This window comes from Cimex lectularius, unplaced genomic scaffold (assembly GCF_000648675.2).
Source record: "Cimex lectularius strain Harlan isolate CLEC.00 unplaced genomic scaffold, Clec_2.1 scaffold16, whole genome shotgun sequence".
Lineage (NCBI taxonomy): Eukaryota > Metazoa > Arthropoda > Insecta > Hemiptera > Cimicidae > Cimex > Cimex lectularius.
Window position 1 is genome coordinate 382454 of NW_019392679.1, and position 22420 is coordinate 404873.

General features: G+C 32.9%; 3 protein-coding genes across 6 annotated transcripts; all 3 read left to right on the forward strand.

Annotated features, from left to right (window-relative positions):
• Nucleotides 1–2330: 2330 nt before the first annotated feature.
• LOC106661437 (zinc finger protein OZF-like) lies at nucleotides 2331–9408 on the forward strand. Of its 2 annotated transcripts, XM_014384827.2 has the most exons (10): nucleotides 2438–2526; nucleotides 2827–2905; nucleotides 3046–3255; nucleotides 5129–5198; nucleotides 5267–5449; nucleotides 5512–5707; nucleotides 5765–5962; nucleotides 6024–6191; nucleotides 7948–8140; nucleotides 8200–9408. In XM_014384827.2, the coding sequence occupies exons 3-10, from the start codon at nucleotides 3154–3156 to the stop codon at nucleotides 8524–8526; spliced, it is 1437 nt and encodes a 478-aa protein (XP_014240313.1). In that variant the 5' UTR covers nucleotides 2438–2526; nucleotides 2827–2905; nucleotides 3046–3153; the 3' UTR covers nucleotides 8527–9408. The 2 variants fall into 2 exon arrangements, with proteins under 2 accessions (XP_014240311.1, XP_014240313.1); XM_014384825.2 differs by lacking the exon at nucleotides 2827–2905 and having other exon boundaries at nucleotides 2331–2526.
• A 2709-nt stretch (nucleotides 9409–12117) lies between these two features.
• Nucleotides 12118–15712, forward strand: LOC106661337 (sulfotransferase 4A1-like). 2 transcript variants are annotated; one of them, XM_014384639.2, is made up of 7 exons: nucleotides 12118–12231; nucleotides 12277–12499; nucleotides 14597–14696; nucleotides 14771–15090; nucleotides 15149–15243; nucleotides 15298–15475; nucleotides 15535–15712. In XM_014384639.2, the coding sequence occupies exons 2-7, from the start codon at nucleotides 12298–12300 to the stop codon at nucleotides 15639–15641; spliced, it is 1002 nt and encodes a 333-aa protein (XP_014240125.1). In that variant the 5' UTR covers nucleotides 12118–12231; nucleotides 12277–12297; the 3' UTR covers nucleotides 15642–15712. The 2 variants fall into 2 exon arrangements, with proteins under 2 accessions (XP_014240125.1, XP_014240124.1); XM_014384638.2 differs by having other exon boundaries at nucleotides 12293–12499.
• A 1236-nt stretch (nucleotides 15713–16948) lies between these two features.
• Nucleotides 16949–21779, forward strand: LOC106661285 (transient receptor potential protein-like). 2 transcript variants are annotated; one of them, XM_024225567.1, is made up of 17 exons: nucleotides 16949–17040; nucleotides 17112–17264; nucleotides 17342–17486; nucleotides 17543–17638; nucleotides 17774–17916; nucleotides 17984–18185; nucleotides 18239–18418; nucleotides 18514–18748; nucleotides 18861–19013; nucleotides 19081–19226; nucleotides 19302–19408; nucleotides 19464–19597; nucleotides 19664–19787; nucleotides 19844–20039; nucleotides 20249–20413; nucleotides 20482–20704; nucleotides 20780–21779. In XM_024225567.1, the coding sequence occupies exons 2-17, from the start codon at nucleotides 17137–17139 to the stop codon at nucleotides 21577–21579; spliced, it is 3177 nt and encodes a 1058-aa protein (XP_024081335.1). In that variant the 5' UTR covers nucleotides 16949–17040; nucleotides 17112–17136; the 3' UTR covers nucleotides 21580–21779. The 2 variants fall into 2 exon arrangements, with proteins under 2 accessions (XP_024081335.1, XP_014240060.1); XM_014384574.2 differs by having other exon boundaries at nucleotides 17002–17264.
• Nucleotides 21780–22420: the final 641 nt, after the last annotated feature.

The window sequence follows — 22420 nt, forward strand, 5'->3', positions numbered from 1 at the left end:
GCTAAACAAAAAAATTGGACACAGATGATCTCGGTTAACCCCCGTTTTTTTTTTTTTTTTTGTTTTGTTTTTTATGTTCATTAACTATCAATGCCCATTTTGAGCACATCGTTAATACAATTATTTTTTAACAACCTTTAAACATTTAATACGCCTAATCAATTAATGTTTTTTATCAGTTTCAGTTCCACTCTGAAATATACTAATTTTTGACCACGAGAAATGAGATGAAAAAGACAATGTTGAACCCCCAAAACTGAGAAATAGTAAATATAGAAATATGTGGTGTTTAGTGACCATTAATAAATGATTATTTGGAGATCGTGAAATGCAGATGTAGGTATAGAAAACATTTTCTTATTGTGCCAACATTTTAATCTTTATTGAGATCATCTTCAGGGCCTGGGATTTATAAATATTGTTTAAATTACACAAATAAATATAGGATGTGTAAAAATGAATTTATACATGCTACAAATTTTAGGCTCACTCAAAGTATTTATACTCACTTAGTTACAGTGTTACCCAGAAAACAATCACTTTGAGTACTTTGTAGGCATCCATGGGTTCGTTTCTACACAGGCATGTGAATATATGGGCAAAGATACCTGTATAAATAAAAAAAGCAAAAAAATAAAAAAACAAGCTGACAGTAAATTCTCTGTCAGATCTGTCCTTTTGATGTCCTTTTCACACCAGACCACATCTCACGATCTCCAATCGGTAAATACAGATTTAATGATTAAGTATAATTTAAATGACAACTCAAGAAAACATGTTGGAATTTTGGTTTTAATATCTGCTTGTGGACAAGAGAAGCAAGTTTCCTAACTTTTTTCATTTGATAATTCTTAATTTCTGTTGTAATGATTGGTTTTTTTATGTTACCATCCAAACAATTTTAATATTGATTTAATTATATTATTAATATAATATAAACAGCAGTTAGATCTCAAAGACAAGATTGGAGTTGGCCTCCTAGGTTAGGACTTTAGGATAGCCATTAGATATGCCTGGCTATCAGAAAGTATTATAGTGCCACTCTTGAGATGCTTATTATTTATTTCATGTGTGCATGTTTCCATGCTAACAGTTTGCCTTCATTGCAGTGGGGCTGAGGGCCATGTGTTGCTCATAGTTAGTTCTTTAAGCCCAATATTGCCCATACCCATACCCTTTCCAATCTTCAATCTATCTATATATCACAGAAGAGCTCCTCACCAAGACTGGCAAACTCACTGCTACAGTTAGAGAGGGCTAAAATCTGGAGTGGTAGGACTAGGTCAATGGCATCTGAGAAACCATCTATACAACATGGGCATATACAATGATGATCCTATTTGTAGATTATACAATAAGGAGGAAGAAACAGCCATCCATATAATTTTTGCATGTGAAGCAACCACACAAATTAGACATGATCTGAGATAAAAAAATCCAGAGAAAGGAATTGTAATAACGACAGTCAATGACTTAGTACTCGCTTAAAAGAAGGATCAAATTGACAGGCTGAACTAAGTAACTAGGAAAGAATAAGAAGGCTGCAGTGCTTGGTAAATACACACCCCACTTCCTAGTATCTTTTCATCATCATCATCAACTCATGAAGTATTTATTATTTATTTTGTGTGTACATGTTTCTATAGCTAACTGTTCGGCTTGATTGTGGTGAGGGCTAAAGACCTTCCTAGTTGCAAGAATATAACCTACATAGACCATCTCAAAAACACATAAACATGTTTTGTGGTCTCCTCTTCTTCCTGGCAGTATTTGTACACAGTTTCTTCCCTCCATACTCCTTTCAGGTGCATGTGCCTTCTTAGGCGGCAGTGCCCTGTCAAGAGTCCAACCAGAATCTTGGTACTGTTGCTGTTGCCCTCCAGTAATTCCTTCGTAAGTCTTGCAGATGGCCTGTTTGCTGAATCTTGCATGCCTCGTGTTTGGGGTATTGTCCAACCAGGTTTTGGACTAATTAAGAACCAATTTTGGATGAATCCTTTTTTAAGGCCACAATAGGGTTTCAGGCCTAGAGAATTCATATTGGCTTATTATAAAATATACTTTATTCCATATTTAGGCCAGAGAATATAAACTTGTATATACACATATTTGTATTATTATGTGTTGTATTTTATGTTAGTCATTCATATTTGTGTTTATTTTGTGTATTTCCTTATTTTGTTCAAATTGCACATTTGTAAAAGTAAAAAAAATCAGTTATGTGATGGCATCACTTTTTTGTAATTATTTTTGACTATGCATTAACAACAGTTTGGCCGGGTTTTTTGTTGTCAATTGGTTATTGACTCAGTAACCCCGAGTCAATTTAACCTCCTCAGTTAGTTCACTGAAACAGTGTAACTTGCTGGTTGCAAAGTTGGTGAACTAAAACTTTTTAATAATATGTCTTTTAGCTTGTTCTGTCGTCTTTGCGCCTCAAAATCCGAAAATTTTACAAACGCGTTGGATTCAGTAGGAAAAGGGCTTAATTTGGCCGAAAAGATAAACCACTGTCTTCGTATCGAAGTAAGCAGTACTTGGGGTCTCTTATTATCAAAATTTTCATTATTTTAAGGCGTATTGTCGTTTGGACAGCTTATGCACAAACTAGGTATTCTTTTGACTAAAAAAAAAACCTAGGGATAACTTGTTATTAACAATATAAAAACGTTTTAATCGAGTTGAGGAAGTCTTAATAAACAAAATATTTTAGATCAAGAAGTGTTTTTAAGTTCCACTGTTTTTCCTGAGCATTTGAAATAAACCTATATAGAAAAAACTTTATTGATATTTATTATAATAGCAAGTCGCTTGATTTTTTTGTAGCGAAAATGAAAAGTAATCGAATTGATGTGACTACAGAGCCAGAATAAAATTCAAATAATGTATAAGCTGAAGTTAAAAGGTGAAACTGTCGAGCAATTAAAATGAGATTGACAATAAATAAGAGTGAAAATCTACCCTCTCAATTGTCGACCGATAGTGGTTGACGACATTTTAAATGCATGAGCATTATTTAAATTTGAAAACTTGTTGTTTGGAAAGATCACTGCTGACGACTCATTGCCTAAAACTGTATGTGCGGATTGCTGCGAAAGGATTGAGAATTACTATTCGTACAGCCAGCTCTGCTCGCTTTCTCAGCATTCTCTCATGAAAATATTCTCGTATGAGGGCGACCCTCAGAGGTCGGAGAACGGAGTGATGTATGCGTCTTGCAACAAGAGCATCACAAACAACATGCCCCACGGTGAAGTGAGTATCAAAATTTTAAGTTATTCTTATTGATCAACATGGTTTTTTTTCTGCTAGACCAACAGTAATTTGTTTCACAAGCTGATAACTGTAAAGTTTTTTACTGTTCTTACATATTCAACAATTTTTTACTTGATTTTATTACAATTCAGTTCATGGGTTATCACAGATCTTGCATCAGGTAGGGTTTTAGCCTTAATACAATCTGTTCTAGTTTTAAGTAGCCTAGTAGTTATCAAAAGACTGCGTATTACCAATTTAAAAAAAATAGCCATCAACTCTGACAGCCAGGCAGCATTAAAGACCTCATTAGTCGTAAAGTCCAGAGCAATTTGAAACTGCATCATTGACATATCATTGTGGAGTTTGGCGGTTTTTGACAAACCCATGGAGCATTTACAGAAATTCTTAATAGTTCGTAATACTTGTATTCTATGAATTTCTGTGATGGCCACTTACATATTTCAAAGAATATAGGGCCAGTGGTCTTTGAATTGATTTTAGGAAGAGTGCACAGGTTCTTGATTTGTTGGGTGTGGTAGGGTAGCGTAGAGTTGCTTTTTCTATGCCTCTGGGAATTATCCCACTCACAGACAATTATTGTAAATTTCAGGAGTTCCATCATTGCTTTGTCATTATGTTTTTAATAACAGATACTGAATGTGCTGTATCCAGGGCTTTTTCTTTATTTTTAGTTGATGTACGTGACCCTCCATTTCTCTTGATGAAAAGAGTAGTTCCACTGTCCAGATACTTTTAGAAATTGACGTTAACTCTTTTCTTATATTTCTGACCTTACTTCATTATCTTTCCAAATTTTTCCTTTAGGTTTCTGCTACTTTTTCTAATAAAAATGGCCATTCAAAGAAGCATAAATTTTTTTAATCTGTTTTAACTACTTTCTTCTCTTCTGCTAACGCATCAGGTTATTTGGTTGTTTTAGGCTTTTTCTTACCAAAACCATAGTTAAAAATGAAGAACCTTAGTACAGTATATTATTAAAATGATTACGTAAAACTTTTCCACCTCTTAAGAACTTTTTGTATAGTCTTAATTCCTTTTTTTATAAATTAATATTTTATACTTATATATTTTTCTGCAAAACAACCTAGACCTTATGAAATTTGGCCTAAAAATAACACAATAAAGATAATCCATAATTGAAAATAGCAATGAGAATAAAGAAGAAAATAAGACAAGAACTCAATAATATTTTAGCTACAAAATAATTATATCCAAACTTCAGGCTTCATCTTTAGTGATGAATGGTCTCCTCGTGATCATGCATTTTTGTTGCCATAGACATTATTAAACAAATCAATTTTTAGAATATTAAAAGATTTTATTATTAAGTTGTGTGCCATTCTCTTTATATGGCCCAAGAGTGTACATGAATAATTATTCAGAAATCGTGAGATGCGGTCTGGTGTGATGTAGGTTTCAGAAAAACATTTTCTTTATCATGCCAACTTTACTTTTACAACTGATCTTTATTGAGATCGTCTTCAGGGCCTGGGATTTACAAACATTGTTTAAATTTAACAAATACATGTAGGATGTGGAAAAAAGGTGAACGATAAAGAAAATGTTTTTCTGAAACCTACATTACACCAGACCGCATCTCACGATTTCTGAATAATTATCGATTAATGGTCACTAACCACCACACACAAGTATACATGAACTTGACCAGATGATCAAGCTTTGGCTCTACCTTGTAGACTTTGGCCCACAAAATATTGCTGATGAATAAAAATAAATTTTTTATTATTATTATGCTGTATCTGTCATTATGGTTGTATCTGTGGTATTTTGAAACTTAATTTTGTGATTTTTCTACTTAATAATGATCTATTTTTGTTTGTAATTACAGGAAAGCGGCATAAGTGCAATAAGCACTGTTGAGGTCGATCGGAAAGACGAGCTAAATTTAAATAACAAAGGTAATTTTTAAAAATTGAAATTTTGTTATTAATTTATTGACAGTCCAATAAGTACAATTTTATTTTAGCATCAAATGATACTGCATTAGAAGAGCATTATTCAAATTTAAATCAGCCTTTAGAAACAAACCCAACAATGCCAGAAGGAACAAGCCATGGAAGGAAAGAACGTGGTAAAAATTCTTCTTCTGAGTGTGGCAGTGAAGAAGAAGAAGATATTTTTAATGAAGCGACAACAGCACCTGTCCGAAGTATATTAAAATCCTTCAGTTATAGTGTATGCTTATAATTATAATGTGTCCTAATTTTTCAGATGTTTTTGAAAACTACATCTGGGGTTGTACATTGTGTAATGAGGAGCTTTTATCCTTGCCGGCTTTGAAATCTCACTATACGACAGTCCACATGCAACAGCCTGTTTTCAAGTGCATGAGCTGTCCCAAAGTATACGAGCGCTACAGAAGCTTTGCCAGGCACGTCAAACTGCATCAGCAAATCAGGCCTTATAGGTTTGTTGATTCTATTTGTATACTTTTCAAATTATTTGATAAAAATTGTATTTTCAGCTGTGATGTTTGTGGAAAGCGATTCTCACAAAAGACGATACTCCAGTCGCACAGTACAGTTCATAGTGAGGAGCGGCCCCACGTTTGTTCGCAGTGTGGTAAAGCTTTTAAGCAGTTCAGCTCACTCTATTTGCACAGTAAATGCCATCTTCCAGAGCAGGCAAAGCCAAAATACCCTTGTGTCATATGTAGCAAAGAGTGAGTAAATTTCGAGCATTTCAGTTAATGTATTTTCAATTAATAACTGTTTTTTTGTTAGATATTCCACAAAATACTCGATGGATACTCACATGAAAATTCATACAGGAGAGAGGAATTATATTTGTGATGTATGCGGAAAGAGTTTTATAACGAAAGGCAGTTTAGACTATCATTTATTGGCTCATAATGAAACAAAACCACATTCCTGTCTTGTATGCAGTAAAAGGTACCTTGCATTTCAAACAATTTCGTTAATAGTGCTTGTTCTATTTCTTTTGTTTGCCTTATTGCTTATCCAAATTGTGGAAGGAAAAAAAGGACTAAATAAAATTTTTTAAAAAATAATACAAATAAAAAAGCTAAATAATTCCTGTCGTATAGGAGGGCTTAACTTCCAACTACCCATGGGGTCTCACATACAAGGGGGGGGGGGGTCAAACCACTTTACAATACTTCTTTAATACTAATCTCGATTGAAAAGCTGTGGGTTGTGCCAAGATTCAAACCTAGAATCACTAACATGGCAAATATGAGTTGGATGCTCAAACCATTTGGCCACCGTGGTACCCTGTTAAAAAGACTATTTGTTTGGATTCCACATTATCATTTATTTCAAAGATGATTAATTAAGGGGCGTTGGTGGCCGCAACAGTTAGGTGTTGACATGGCGCTCATCACTGTAAGGTAAAGATCCTGAAATGCTTATAAATGTTTTTTTTTTTTTTTTTTTTTTTCAAAAACAAACCCAAGAGTTCATATAATGGTGTATATAAATCTAAAGGGGTTGAAGGGGAAAGGAAGGACAGTCTCCTTGATTTCAGTCTCTTCATTGGCTAGCCTCAGTAGCAATAAGAAGAGTATCTAATTAATCCTTTTCCCAACTAATTTGACACAATCATTCTTATAAATGTGGCTCCAGAAATGCTGATTGCTGCCTAGTACTTGCCAAGTCTCAAGATGCTCTTCTTGGCATTCACTAAATGGAGTGCCTACGTATACACACATACAGGGTTTGTACAACCACCCAGTTTATGCGAAACAGCGAATATTTGCAAAGTTCCACTGTCCGAGTCCTCATCTTACCAATTGTAATGGACAACAGTGAAGTTGCGGTTACTGTTTTGTGAAGTGGCTACAAACTCAGAAATGAGTCACAGAGTACTGTTGCACCATCTTACTGTCAATCTGTTTCCACGCATCGAAAACCTCGTTCCGATTTTTGTAATTCAGAAGGGAAGCGTTCCAAATTTTTGGTTCAGATTGAGGAACTCTAAGACTGCTAAGTTGGGCAAACAGAAATAATGCTGTTGTTCTTTCCATTAGTACATTTATACTAGTTAGGAATTGTTTATCATTAAAAAATAAATAGCAGTAAATAGTAACTGTTGATTGATGATTACAGTTGATTTATGAAGAATACAGTTGATTCCCAAATGTGTGGATGCTTTGTGTTCAGTTACTTCATGAATATGTGTGCACTTTAAAGCAGACAAGAAAACCAATAATTAGCTGAGCAAGGCGAGCACCAAATATTGTTGCTCAGCAAACAACTGAGCACTTGTCCTCACTAGTCACGATTCGGCGAACCTTTGTTCAGCATTCAGCAAATCCCACATGTCTGGGGCTACCTTAATGAAGAATGATTTTGTGTCCGGTCATAATAATAATAGATGATCTATTTTCCCACATGGGAACTTACATTTTCAATGCACTCCCTGCTAGTAATAAAATGATTAATGGTTTGTTTAGTTTTAAAAAGGCTTGAAGATACATTTACAGAGAAAATCGTATTGTGATCTAAATGAAGTTTATAGTTTTTCAAGGCAGTGATACCTTATTGTAATATTTACCGAATTATTTTTTAAGCCTACTTGTATTAATTTATTAGTAACTAGGTGTCTACATACAATGTGTATAATACAACAATTCTATTCTACTCTATTCGAAGTAAACAATATTAAATTTGAGGTTTGAAATTGCAGTTTTAGGACAGCTCGTTTATTGGCCAAACATTCAACATTGCACACTGGAGTAAAGCCGTATCAGTGTGATGTTTGCGGGAAACAGTTTCGACAAAGAGGCGGCTTAAAGGAGCACAACAGAGTTCACACTGGCGTCATGCCCTATTCGTGCGAATACTGTGGAAAAACATTCAGATTCCGGGGGATTTTAACTGTATGTTATTCTTTAAATATAAAGAGTATACGTTAATTTTTTTTTTTTTTTTTTTGCAGATTCACAAGCGCCAGCATACAGGAGAGCGGCCATACAGTTGCAGGGACTGCGTTCGAGTCTTCACCAACTGGCCAAACTACAACAAACACATGAAACGGCGGCACAAGAACAACAAAACGCTCGGAAACGATGCAACTCCGCCTGAACCGCCACAGATTGACACCATGGCAGTGGTCTCGACGGATTTTTCAGAAGCGAATGACGATTTGCTTTTCAAAAATATCCCTGATGGGGAAATCTACAGGTCTCCTCCGCCTTTCAATGCGACGATCCCGTTTTACATTTCACCCGTGTTGTCCATGCAGGGCATGATGGAAAAAAAATGAAATCCTATTGTTTTGTTCTATGAGATCTGAATTTATTTCCTTCCATTATTGTTGTGTCTCTGTGATCTTAAATTTAATTGGAATTGAAATTAAATTACATTAGAAATCATGTAATAACAACATAAATGAAAACTTGTGGTCAAATGTTATTTTGCCATTAAGAACTTTAGAATCTCAAAAAAATTTAAAAATGATCTCTTTTAATGCACCAACTGTCATATGAATGAGTTAATTATAAAATACCTCTTGGATTGTTAAAATTTATTTTCAATTTTCCAATAAATAATTTAAGCTTTTTAACGTGGATTAATTAAGTGCTAAAATATCATGAAATATTAGAAAATTGATTCTACCAATAATCCGATAAAAGAGCATGTGTGATAATGATAAAGATAATTTCAATATTTTATTCTTATTTTATATAATATTATTATTATATAATTAAATATTTTTATATTAATTTTACAAGTGTAGGAAATGAAGATTGAAAGAGAAAGTGCCAAGAGTAACACGGAATCCCACGACAGCTATTTGCCCAATGAGGTTCCCTTTTTTTAAATTTTTTGTACTATTGTTTTAAATCAATGAAATAGAAACAGTTGTGTCCTTAAATTATTTTTGCTATTGTGTACTTGTTTATGTATTTAAAATGTATGGTTTTGACACCAGGAAGATATAGGATATTTTTACCAATCGTTAAATTCGTATCTAACATGGTCCATATAATTAAAAATTAATTGTATGCTTAAGTGTAATAAAAAGGGTCAATTAAAGTTGTTACAGCATTTTTAAAATTAAGGATCAGAGTGAAAATGGAATTGTGGAAAGATAAAGTTTTTGTGATAATTTTTTCAAGTAAAAGTTTCTATATTTTTTAGTAAACCAAATTTATTTTATGATTTTATTCTTAAAGTATTTAATTATAAAATTAATAAAGTGTTAATAATATATTTATCAATAAATATTTTGTAATTTAATTACTTTTCCCCAGTTATTTTCCTGTAATTCAAACTACTCCGTTTGAATTATCTATTATAAATAAATTTGACCTATGCACTAATGAATAACTAAATAAGAACATGGTTGGTCCTTTCTGATCATTTTATACAAAACAGTATCACTAGGAAGAAAAATGATTGGAAAATTCTCGTTCATCATTCAGCAGACCACAAGAGGAAATATGACAATTTAAATAGGAAAACAAGATAGGGTCCTTGCTGGCCGAGTCCTTTAGAGGAGGTGGTTAACCAGTTAATTTATGTGGTCAGCCACCCTTGAATTTGCTTAATCATGTGTACAACCATTGACCCAAATCATTATTTCATAAATCCCACAGGGCTAAGCGATGAGTTGCCTGGTTCTTGCTAAGATGCTGCAACCAACAATTCATAAGTTCTACACTCTCTACTTGTTACAACACATTAACATGCTGATGAGAGATGATGATGATGCACTGTTAGTATATATTATAACAATTTGTTATAACACTCAAAAAGTCTGTTTGGGGCGTTGGTGGTCGAAATGGTTTTAGTGTTGAAACAGTGCTCTTTACTGTACAGTAAATCTAGTGGCCCTACATTCCGACTTTCTTACAAATGGGCTTTTTCTTTTCAAAAACATCTGCATCTCGAGGGTTCATCTAACTATACACACGTACCTGAAGGCCTACGGGTGCAAAGGTCGAAGAGGAAAGGAAAGATAGTGGGGCTGATGTCGGTCTCTTCATTAGCTGGCCTCAGCAGTGAGAAGAACGGTTTTCTCTTCTACTATCAAAAGGAAAACATGCTGCAAATCATATAGGTTACCGATTTGGCTAGATTCTTCAACATCTTCTTAGATGTCCACCACCAGCATTGATCTCTTTTTTTCAGAATTTTACTGGCAGAGTAGTTATTTGTATTTATCATTCAATTTCTTCCAAAACAATTTTTGCTAAAAGAGTCCTTCTCATTTCAAAAGAAAGCCCTGACAATCTCTTCCCAGCCTTGCCTCCCACCTCTACACACTATTATAATATGTATATTTGATCATCAATGATCATACTGGTATGCCTAGTCCTGTGGTTTTCTCTGTCAGACATGTCTCGGGTTTACCCTTCTGACCAATTTTAGTCTATTGTGCCTGAACTACTTGATTGTACAGGTTTGAAAATTCCAAGAGTTATACTGCAATTTGAACATGGACCACTAGCATGGTTAGTACGAGAGTCAGACACTAACTACTTGGTCACTGCAGTCCCTTTGCCAACTATCAGAACATGTAAAAAGGACATGCATATAGAAAAACACTCATAAAAACCATCGTAAATCCACCACCTTCAATTGTTTCTGTGATAATTGTTAAATAACACAGAAACATAAAAATTAGCAATATACAAATAAATATAGTGATATATAATTTATGACTTTTAAATTCCTCAATATGGTGGGGGTTTTTTCCAAGACCATATGTATATTTTGGTTTCCTTTCTTCTGTCAAAGTTGATTTCAGCCATTTTAGAAAAGAACTGACATTTTAGCAATTTTTTATTAGAATCATTTTGTGACAAAGAGTATGAATCTTTGTCGCAAGTGAGTCTTATCTGTTGCCATGTCCTCCTCGGCCCTTTGTTATGAGACAGTGGAACAGGCGGTGCGGTACACTAAAATAGAGGATTAAGGGAACAAATTTAAATATTAAAATAAAAGGTACTTCTATATTGTTTAAAAAAATGTAAATAAATACTGAGAAGCAGTTATATTCAAAGGATGCCCTTTTTCGTTTATTTTAATTACCCTGCACTTAACTGGGGGTCTCCCTGTCAACCCGGCAGCAGGTCTGTCCCTGACAACGTCCTTAGCGCACCTGGTGCTAAAGGGCCTATCGCCGGCGGAGGCCAGAGTTTCCTTCCTTGCTGGAAAAGGGTGGCCACGCCCCCGCCATTTCTCCTGAGTCGTGACACTGTGTTTATAAAAATGCAATAATGACTGCATGTTTATGTGTTCACGATTATCAAACAATTTTAAGTACAATAATTAATATTAATCCTTATATGTTTAGCAGTCATAATACACCTATTTAATTATTTCAATTAATTATACATTTTATCTAAAGTCTTGGTTGAGATGGAAAAGTTAGTGACACGAGCGGGATTCGAACCTACAACCTTCGGCTCAATACCTCTTGAGCTATCAAACAACAATTATTTTTTGAAATTAAAAATGACCTCAGTGATCGAGATTGTTAGTTTCCATTTCATTCAGTTTATTTCCAGTTTGAATTGTATTTTAATGTGGGCTGATCTTTTACGTGCAACTATCCAAAGAATTTTATATAAAATCAAGCTGTACAAAATTCAGTGTTAACATGTGTCTAAAATTTCACTAAATATACTCATTTAGAAATAAATTAGAATACTATTAAGTTAAGAAACTTAAAAAGTTAAATATAGACTATAACAGCAAGTAGACAAATTAGTATTTATTTAGAAATCGATTAACGGTCACTAATCACCACAAGACTAATTAGTTTTCTGAACTGAACTATTTTTGTATTGAAACATTCTCCTTGAACTGAAATCGTTCAATGGAGCCAGTTGTTTATAAGCAATAACTGAAATGAGGACAGTATAAATCTTTGGTAAGGCAGCCTCTCCTACCTCCAGGGATTTCCAAGGACATAATTTGAATCACTTTCACATTTTATTCTTCTTAAGAACAAGAATGGGTATGCTGATATTTGATATGCTCCTTGTTTATTAATCGACACAAGTACACTTATGTTGTAGCAACAATGTTCCCTCACAAATATGTGCCTGTTGACAATGCTATAAATGAGAAGTTATTGCGGGATTTCAAAGGAGAGAAGTCAGGATTTTGCCAAGTCGGAGACAAAAAATGGCTGCTGCCAATTGCTTATAAAAACCATGCTGAAGAATATTACACACTGCCTTTGCGAAAAGATGATATTTGGGTTGTCACTTTTCCAAGATCAGGTACCAAAAAATAAATAAATAAAATTTGCATTATTTTGTCAAAATAATATTTAATCGCGTCATTTGTTTGTCAAAAGACAAAACAAAAACAAAAGTGTGTACATGTATTGCATTAGTAAATAAAAAATAAAAAAAATTAAATCATCCATTTGTACATTAAATCTTGCAACACTTTTGTTAATAATTGTACATAACAAAGAAAAGAAAAATACATTTCATTTTACATAATTTTTCCCAATAAAAAAATGTATTAAACAATAAAAAAGTAATTCTCTTATTTGGCCAGTTTCTTTAAGGATTGTTAACTTTTTTAGTGTCTGATTTTTTAACATTAGAGGTCTTTTCTTTTTTATATCAAGGACAATCCCAAACTTATTGTTTTGTTTAAATTGTAGGATGCATTTAGTTATGCTTATTAAAATTATGCATTTTCTTATTTGCAATTCTACACATTCTTAATTTCAGCTCACGATTTTGATTACATTCACAAATCAATTTGACACACTTGGACAACTTACGAGCAACATTATAATTCATAATTATTTGACGTGAAATTGTTTTTCTGTTGTATTTGCTTGGAATTTCAGTCTCTTCAGATTATCAGTTTGATAATATTGTCTGCCAATATTATTTTATTAACATACACGTGTCCAGTATGTAGAGAAAGGTTTCAGAATAAATTTCTAAATTATGCAGTTTGTAAACTTAAAATTCCCCGGGCTATACGACTTCTTCAGTATTGTGGAATCCTTTCTCCTCCAAAGGGAAGATCAAGCCTTCTTACTTTAATGTTCCCCAGCTCTCATCGAGGAAACATAAAAATAAAGTCTACAATATAATTACATAAAATAAAGTTCCACCAATAGGCTAGTGCACACGGCTAATGCTTATCCACACCTCTCATACCAACATAATATTAGCATTTTTAAAAATCAATTAATTTCTGCACTCAAGATATAAATGTTTAGATTAGTTTATGTACTATTTTCAAATCCATTTTATGCATGTCTCATTATCAATCTGTAAACACATAGCTCTGTTTGTTTAATTTTACAATAATATTACTATATTATTATGTTATGCTAGTTAGCATGAATATTACCATTAATGATCTTTATTCAGTATATAGCAGCATATTTATAGCTATGTTTTATTTAATGATTCATACTTCCAATTATTTGTTATTGTTTTGTAATTCTAGTTCAGTTGTTTCTTTAATTAAATAATAATGTTTTATAATGAATCTCTATATTATCTCTCCTAAGTATATTTGTAAATATTGTATAATTTTAATAGGCTTTGCCAGTAATAAATAAATAAATTGATTTATATATGATCATTTCTAACATAGATATACTTATGTGAAGAATGGTGCTTTTAATTTCTCGTGGTTTGCCACAAAAATCATCAACTTTACAGTATGGTTTCAGGGGCAAAACAAGAATAATTTTCAAGACTGGCATCGTAATATTTTACCATTCACTGAAGTAACGTGGTGAAGTACTTAATATTGACCCACTCAATAGCCCTCTCACACTACACATTCGCTCTAATAAATACATACATTCTCAACATACACAAAAGGAAACACAAAACAAGATATCTACTCCTCTGTACTACAGACCTGTAACTCCAAAAATTTGAATAGGAGACCCAAAGACTCGCTGCTGTCCTCAAGAAATAAAGTTTGAACTTTGTAATTTTGAGAATACTTAAATAGTTTGTGTGAACAGTAGTTTCAAGCTTAATTAAAATGAAGAACTCAAGAACTAAATGAATAGTGGTATTTTTTCTTTAAGTAAGACATTATTTATCTTTAGATTATATCTGTAATGTATCTGAATGTCCAGATATGTTTACATTATGCTTCTTATAAGTACTATTATTATTATTTTCATCTACAAATGTATTTAGTAGTCCTAATTGTATGTATTAATTATTTTAATTAGTTATACTTTTTATTTAAGGTCTCAGTTGATATGAAAAGTTTGTGTCATGAGTGGGATCGAACCCACGACCTTCGGCTCAATACGCTGCTGCTCTAATGACTTTGAGCTATCACAACTTCTTATAAGAATTATTATTATTATTTTATAGGGACTACATTGACTCAAGAGCTTGTTTGGATAATTAACAACGATTTGGATTTTAAAACATCTTTGTCGGTATCCTTGCAAGACCGGTTTCCCTTTATGGAGTGAGACTATTTTTTTAAAAGAATTTGTAAACGTAAAATCATTTGCCCACAGTAACTTTAATTATAAATTTCAGATTAAACACATTGATTCACGATGAGCATGCACAAGAGATCATCGACATGAACAATGACCCGGTTGTCACAGGACTGGTCAAAAGTTGGAAAACACCCGGTCCAAGAATCGCTAAAGACCTCAAATCGCCAAGACACTTTAAAACGCACTTGCCATTCTCTCTGCTTCCGCCGAATCTGCTCAACACGTCCAAAGTTATTTATGTCGCAAGGAATCCAGATGATGTAGTAGCATCTTACTACTACCATAACAAACTTGTCAGGCTCCACGATTACACAAATGATTTCCAGCAGTACTGGAATTATTTCAAGAATGATTTGGGTTTGTTTTTTAAATATTTTTTAATGTGATTTTATATTATAATTTTTTATTTTTTTAGTTGTTTTTGCCCCATACTGGAAACATGTGGAAGAAGGTTGGAACAGGCGTTCTCATCCAAATTTATTATTTTTGTATTACGAAGACATAGTCAAGGTAATATTCTTTACAATGAATATATCGCTTCACTGCTACTATAATTTTTGACAGGACATGAGGTCTGTTATACGTAAAGTGGCTAGCTTTTTGGGTAAGACACTCAGCGAAGACAATGTGGACCAGGTTTTCGCCCATTTACAAATAGAGAATCTCAGGAAGGTCCCTATGCTGACGAATGCAAATTTAGTGGGTTTTGTAAACGGCTCAGGAGAGGGTTTTATCAGACAAGGTAAAACAAGTAATTAGACGTATGTCAGGAGAGCATATTTGTATGATGGTGTGATGTAGGTAAAGTTGGAGGGAATAAGGAGTTATACGGACAATTGAAAGAAGATGTGGACGAGTGGGTCCAAGAGAACTTGCGTAAAACTGGATTGCCACCATTTCCAGTTTGAGTGTTCTGCTAGATAAACTGCATTGTCTTTTTCTTAATTTCCGTATTGCAAAGAAAACTCATGGCTATTTAGTTGTATTTCTTCTTCAATTTTAATTATATTATTTACCAATTTATTGCTAAAATTATTATAAACTGTAAATAAAATTATGTGTTCAATTGTTAATCCTCTCATAAAATTATTTATTTATTTGTTGTCATTTTAAATTTATTCTATTCCTACATACTACTGTAAGATTTTACTTCCAACCAAAAAACTGAACTTCACACAAACTTTAAATAAAAATTTACAACAGAATAAAATTATAAATCCTCAAATTTCCATTAGGGTTAGAGGAAGAGAATGATTTTGGATGTCTAGACTAACACGGTTAGTAAATTTATTTTGCAACCAAAATGCCCAGTGATTTAAATGATTTAAACAATTACTTTTAAATAAATAAAATTTTTGTTAATGAGATGTTATGAAGTTGATTAACAACTCAGGTTTGTATTTATTTATCCGTTATTGATTTATTACATCAAAAATTTATCAGTTTTTCATCTGAAATGATATTTTTACTTTATAAGGCTTCTTATTTTTGCCTCTAACAATATATTTTGATATTCACCATCTTATCTATGCGATTTGCTTTTTCCTTGCACAAATTTAACATGCCAATTCATGTTAATCGAATTATGAACTCAACGCTGGTGTTACATGCATATAATGTTTTCCTAAATGAGTGAACAAATCATGTAAGTTACATAAGAGCACTCAATTGGATTTGGTCTTGCTTAGAGAGCATGGGGCTTACTGGGGGGCTGATAAATCACTTTTGCTTTATACACCGTTCAAACTTTAGGATAACACCAGGTATGAGATCTTGAATTTTTACCTTGACAAACTTAATCCAAACAATCAATAAATTACATCAACAAGATACAAATTTAATTTAATTCGCAAAATTAGAAAGATTTGTTTATTTATATTAGACTTTCTATATTTTAATTTGTGAAATTTACTTATATGATGTCATAAACATTTAATTATCCATGTTAAATATTGTAAGACCATTTTTACTGTAAATATTTATGAAAAACATTAGATGTATCAAGTATTTGTATGTTAATATTAAGCATAATTTTCAGAATATAGTATTTTGAAAATATTACATAAAAATTTAGAATTTCTTGTACACTTTATGTTATTTCTTTTAATATACAACATTTTATCTAATAAATACTAATCACTATTAAAAAATAAATAATAATAATAATGTAGGAAAGTAAATCATCAAAGGTGATCATTCTAATTAGTTCATTTAATTTGGTTGCTTTTATTTTGTATCAGTGATTCTACAAAGACCAAGGCTTTAAAATTTATTACTGTCAAAATCTCATTCCTCACGTCTAAGAAGGTATCATCAAGCTGTTTGTAAAAACAGGTTTTAGTAATTTATTAAATTTATATTACCAATTGTGCAATCAGAATTTTAGAATACAAAATTGTCAAAATGAAAGGAATAGAATCAGGAGAAACAGGGAAAACATCGACTATCCCAATGGTTGAATTTACTCTGACACCGATAGAAAAGCAATTCCTTCTGCTAGCTGAACGAGGTGATTGTGGGAGTGTAAAGGCGTAAGCGTTAAATTTCCACCGGTTAAAAATCAATTGTTTGATTAAGAATGTCAAACTAAATTAAATTTGTTCTAAAGATTGTTAGAAGAGTTCGGTGATTCAAAAGAAGACTTTGATATCAACTGTGTAGACCCACTCAACAGGACAGCTTTGATTGCAGCAATCGAAAATGAAAATATGGATTTGATCAAAATATTACTTGAGTACAACATTAAAATGAAGGTAAACCAAATATTAAATTATCTGATCAATATATAATTTATATATTTGTTTGTTAGGACGCTTTACTTCATGCAATCAAAGAAGAGTATGTTGAAGCCGTTGAAGTGCTGTTGCAATGGGAAGAAGAAATTCATGTAGAAGGAGAGCCTTATGTAAAACTTTATTTATATTTTAATTTAATGATGAATATATAATAAATTTAAAAAAAGAAGAAACTATCAAAAATTTTGTAATTAATGTTTTACTCAATGTTGTGAAATATTGTTATAGTTTATTTATTTTCTTAGAGCTGGGAATCTGTGGACAGAGCAAGCTCCAATTTTACTCCTGACATCACGCCACTTATCTTAGCTGCACATACCAACAATTATGAAATACTGAAGATACTTTTAGACAGAGGGGCTTCTTTTCCAATCCCCCATGAAATAAGGTATGACCACAAATTAAACAAATAAAAATAAAAGGATTGAAAATGCTCCAATACCATTTGTATTCAGGTGTTCTTGCAACGACTGTTTACAATCACGGGAAAATGATTCGCTTCGGCATTCCCAGTCGAGGATAAATGCATACAAGGCCTTAACTGCGCCTTCTCTGATCGCCCTGAGCTCCAAAGACCCCATACTCACGGCTTTTGAGCTATCGTGGGAGTTGAGAAGGATGAGCAGAGTGGAAACTGAGTTTCGAGCTGAGTACAATGTCTGTAAATTGTATTAAGGAATCATTATCGCTTAATTAATTTAAATTATTAGGAAATGAGGGAAAGATGTCAAGAATTCGCCACATCGCTTCTTGACCATACAAGAACTTCGAATGAGCTTGAAATAATGCTTAACTACAACCCAGAAGCTGGGCCTTTTGAAATATGGCAGCCTGGCGATCACCAGTCATTAGAACGTCTAAAATTAGCCATTAAATACAAGCAGAAAAATGTTAGTAATTTAAATATATATTCAAAGTTATAATGAAATATAATTAAAAGTTATGAATAGGAACTTGTAATTAAAATGTTGAATGATAATTTCAGTTTGTAGCCCATCCCAATGTCCAGCAATTGTTGGCTGCGATTTGGTACGAAGGACTCCCAGGATTCAGACGGAAGGGGATGGTACAGCAGTTCTTCGAAATGGGCAGGCTTGGCGCAATGTTCCCCGTTTACACGGCCATGTACATGGTTGCCCCGTCCTCCAAATACGGCATGTTCATGAAAAAACCTTTTGTCAAATTCATCTGCCATTCAGCATCTTACGGATTTTTTTTGAGTAAGCTTTTAAATGCACCAAAAATTGTAAATAATTAACAGTTATTTTTCACTAGATGTTAAATTTTTGTATATTATGTTTGATTTATTGATTTATTCTAACTTTTATTTAGTGCTTCTTGGGATGGCATCACAAAGGATTGAGACATTATTCATCGAATGGATAGGAACAGATTGGTCCAGGGAACTAGTTTCAGAATGGCGAAGAAAAGAGAGAGGTGCAATACCAGGGGTAGTGGAAAGCGTGATCATCTTGTACATCATTAGTAAGAAAACTTTTAAAACATCCATTTAGAGATAAATTTCTAATAAAATTGACCTTAATGTGAGCAGGTTTGATATGGAGTGAGACTAAAGCATTGTGGCGTGATGGAATCTTAGAATACATGAATGATTTATGGAACATCGTCGATTTTATTACACATTCCTTTTATGCAACATGGATATTCTTACGAGCCACTGCGTGGTTCATTGTACAAGTATGCGACCACAAATTTTTCATTATAAGTTTTAATTAAAAAAATAAACTGCATGTATCAATATATTATATCTAGAGGGAACAACATTTTGGCATTGATCCATATTATCCTCGGGAAAGCTGGGATGTTTTTGATCCAATGTTAATATCAGAAGGTGCATTTGCAGCTGGAATGATTTTCAGGTATGTTCCATATTTTAACTTTTAGCACAATGTAAATAATAATGTTTCATTTCAGTTTTCTAAAGTTGATACACATATTTAGTGTCAATCCACACTTAGGACCTTTACAAATATCCCTCGGAAGAATGATAATTGACATAATCAAGTTTTTTTTTATATACACATTGGTACTGTTTGCATTCGGATGTGGTAAGTATTGCCATTTGTTTTGATGATTTAAACTAATAATTTTTGAGGTGAATTGTTTTGATTCAGGTTTGAATCAACTAATGTGGTACTACGCTGATTTGGAAAGGAGAAGGTGTTACCATTTGCCGGACGACAAGGCAGATTTCGATCATCAAGAACGAGCCTGTACCATTTGGAGACGATTTGCAAAGTAAATCAAGTCTGGCTGACCCGTAAGCTTAGTCACTAAAAATATTTGGTTTTTAGCCTCTTTGAAACATCCCAGACTCTATTCTGGGCCGGGTTTGGACTGGTGGACCTGATGAATTTTGAGCTGACTGGGATTCAGGGCTTTACACGGTTTTGGGCTCTTCTCATGTTCGGATCGTACTCAGTTATAAACATCATAGTGCTGCTCAACATGCTCATTGCAATGATGTCTAACTCATATCAGATAATATCAGTAAGCTGAAAATCCTCCTGAATCCTTATGTTTAATACAAGAACACTAATGTTAATAATATAAAATATCATAATGTATTGTATATTTTGTAAAAAAAATTAATCAGAATTTTACATGTGCTAATGCAAAGATTTTTGTTTATAGTATATTATTTAAAATAACTCAATTTATTAGAAATTGTGTATTAATACTTGATAAATTATTTGCAGGAGAGGGCTGATGTTGAATGGAAATTTGCTAGATCAAAACTATGGGTGAGCTATTTCGATGATGGCGATACACTTCCTCCGCCGTTTAATCTATTGCCAGGTGTTAAAAATTTTATTAAATGTGCACGGTGTGGATCTGGTCGAAGGACAACACAATCATTGATGGTAAATTAAGCATATATTTATAATATTATTTCATTAAGTTTTTAATTTTTATTTATTTATTTATTAAGTTGAAATCGAGGAGTTTGGCACAAGAGAAATACGAAACTGTTATGAAGCTTTTAGTCCGAAGGTATGTCACGGCAGAACAGAGGAAAAGAGATGAATTCGGAATCACTGAAGATGATGTAATGGAAATTAGGCAGGACATATCTACGCTGAGGTTTGAGCTTATAGACATCCTTAGCAACAATGGGATGAAAACACCAAAGATCAATCCCAATGATAACACAAGTATGTTTTTTTTTAGTTTAATTACCTTGTTTATTTATAGTTATATTATTAAATGATATTTTTTTCTGTAAATAGTAGCGGGGAAAAAGGGGAGAGTTATGGAAAGGAGATTGCTCAAGGATTTCCAAATTGGTATCGTCGAGGGTATTCTCACTGAAGCTATCAAATCAGAAAAAGAACCCAAAAATGTTTTCTCCAAAATTGCCAAGGCAATCGGCCAGAAGTCTTCGATCAAGGAAGAAAAAAAAGATTGGAATGCATTGGCTCGTGTCGGGACCATTGTGAAAAATCCTATCGGCTCGACTTCCGAGGCGAGACAAAAGAATTCAAGGCAGAGCGTTAGAAAGCACATTCTAGAACACACGGGATCTGCTCTGAAGAGTATCAATCCTGACAAACTTCTTGACTACAATCCAAACCTATCTGTTATCGCACCAGCAGCCAGAGTGGCCTATGCGAAATTCAAAATTAACAAAATAAAAACCGAATACGACCTCAGAGAAAGTGACGAAAGTGAAACTAACTCAGAAAAATGCTTAAAAGTTCAAGAACATGATGATGCGAAGCAAAATGAGCACAATGTTTCACCGAGTGATTATCCAACTGATCTAAATGTACAAGAAATTTGCGAAAAGCCCAAACTAAAAAAGAACGAGGAAAAGCAAAACAGTATTATACATAATTCTGAAATTACAGAGGAAACAGAACAAACTTCCAGTATAAATGAAGAAGAAACACTTCAAAAACCTGATATAAACATTGCAACGGAGGATACAGCAGTAACAGATAATCAAGAACAGCCTAAAGAGAATATCACACCAGTTGAAGAAATTTTAAATTCCAGGCCTAAAGTTTGCCCTGGTAACTGGCTGTGAACAATAGTTTCTGTAAGAATACATTAATTTATTTTTTATTCAGTATCTTTTTATTTTATTTGTTCTTTCATTTCCACAAACGAAATAAATCTATTACTGTTGTCAATTTAACCCAATTTTTAAATTTATTTAGTAACTATAGTGAAATGCCAGCAAAATGAGTCCCTGAATGGAATTTTGAAACTGTAACTTTGTATATATTTAAATAAACACTTTATTATTATTATTAATTTTTAAGGGCGTTTTAACGGCTAAGGTTATTTCACGCCCTAACATGCCAAACTTTCTATCTGCTTATAGCTATATCCCTTCTGAGTGCTATAAAGCTCTGACTCCAAACATTCAATCGTAACCTAATTTATCCTATTGCCATCCAAAGCTTTAATTTATCCTTTTAAATTTTCTTAATTTGGAAGGCAAAATGTATGCAAAAATCCCATTTTAAATTACATATAAAATTTATTTATTATTTTTTTTATTAGAATTTTGAATTTTTGTTCCATAATTTAAACATTTCCCATAGGCTTATGGCTAATAATAATAAGGAGTCAGAGAAGTATAGTCTCAGCATGAGTATAGGCTCATCCTTATCCTTTTATTCTTTCATTCAAATATGATAAATAAACTAATACTACATAACAATAATAAGAAACAAAACACAATAACACTTCTTTTCCTTTATCCTTTTTTTGAAGAAGCTACCTTTCTTATTTAAATTGCAATTTTGGGCATTGCAGTTTATTACCCCGCAATTTGTATTTTCTTCCATTTCATTTTTCTGCTCCAGCAGCCTCAAAAATTCCTGAAAAAAGAAAGAAATCTTGCACAAAAAGCACAACTT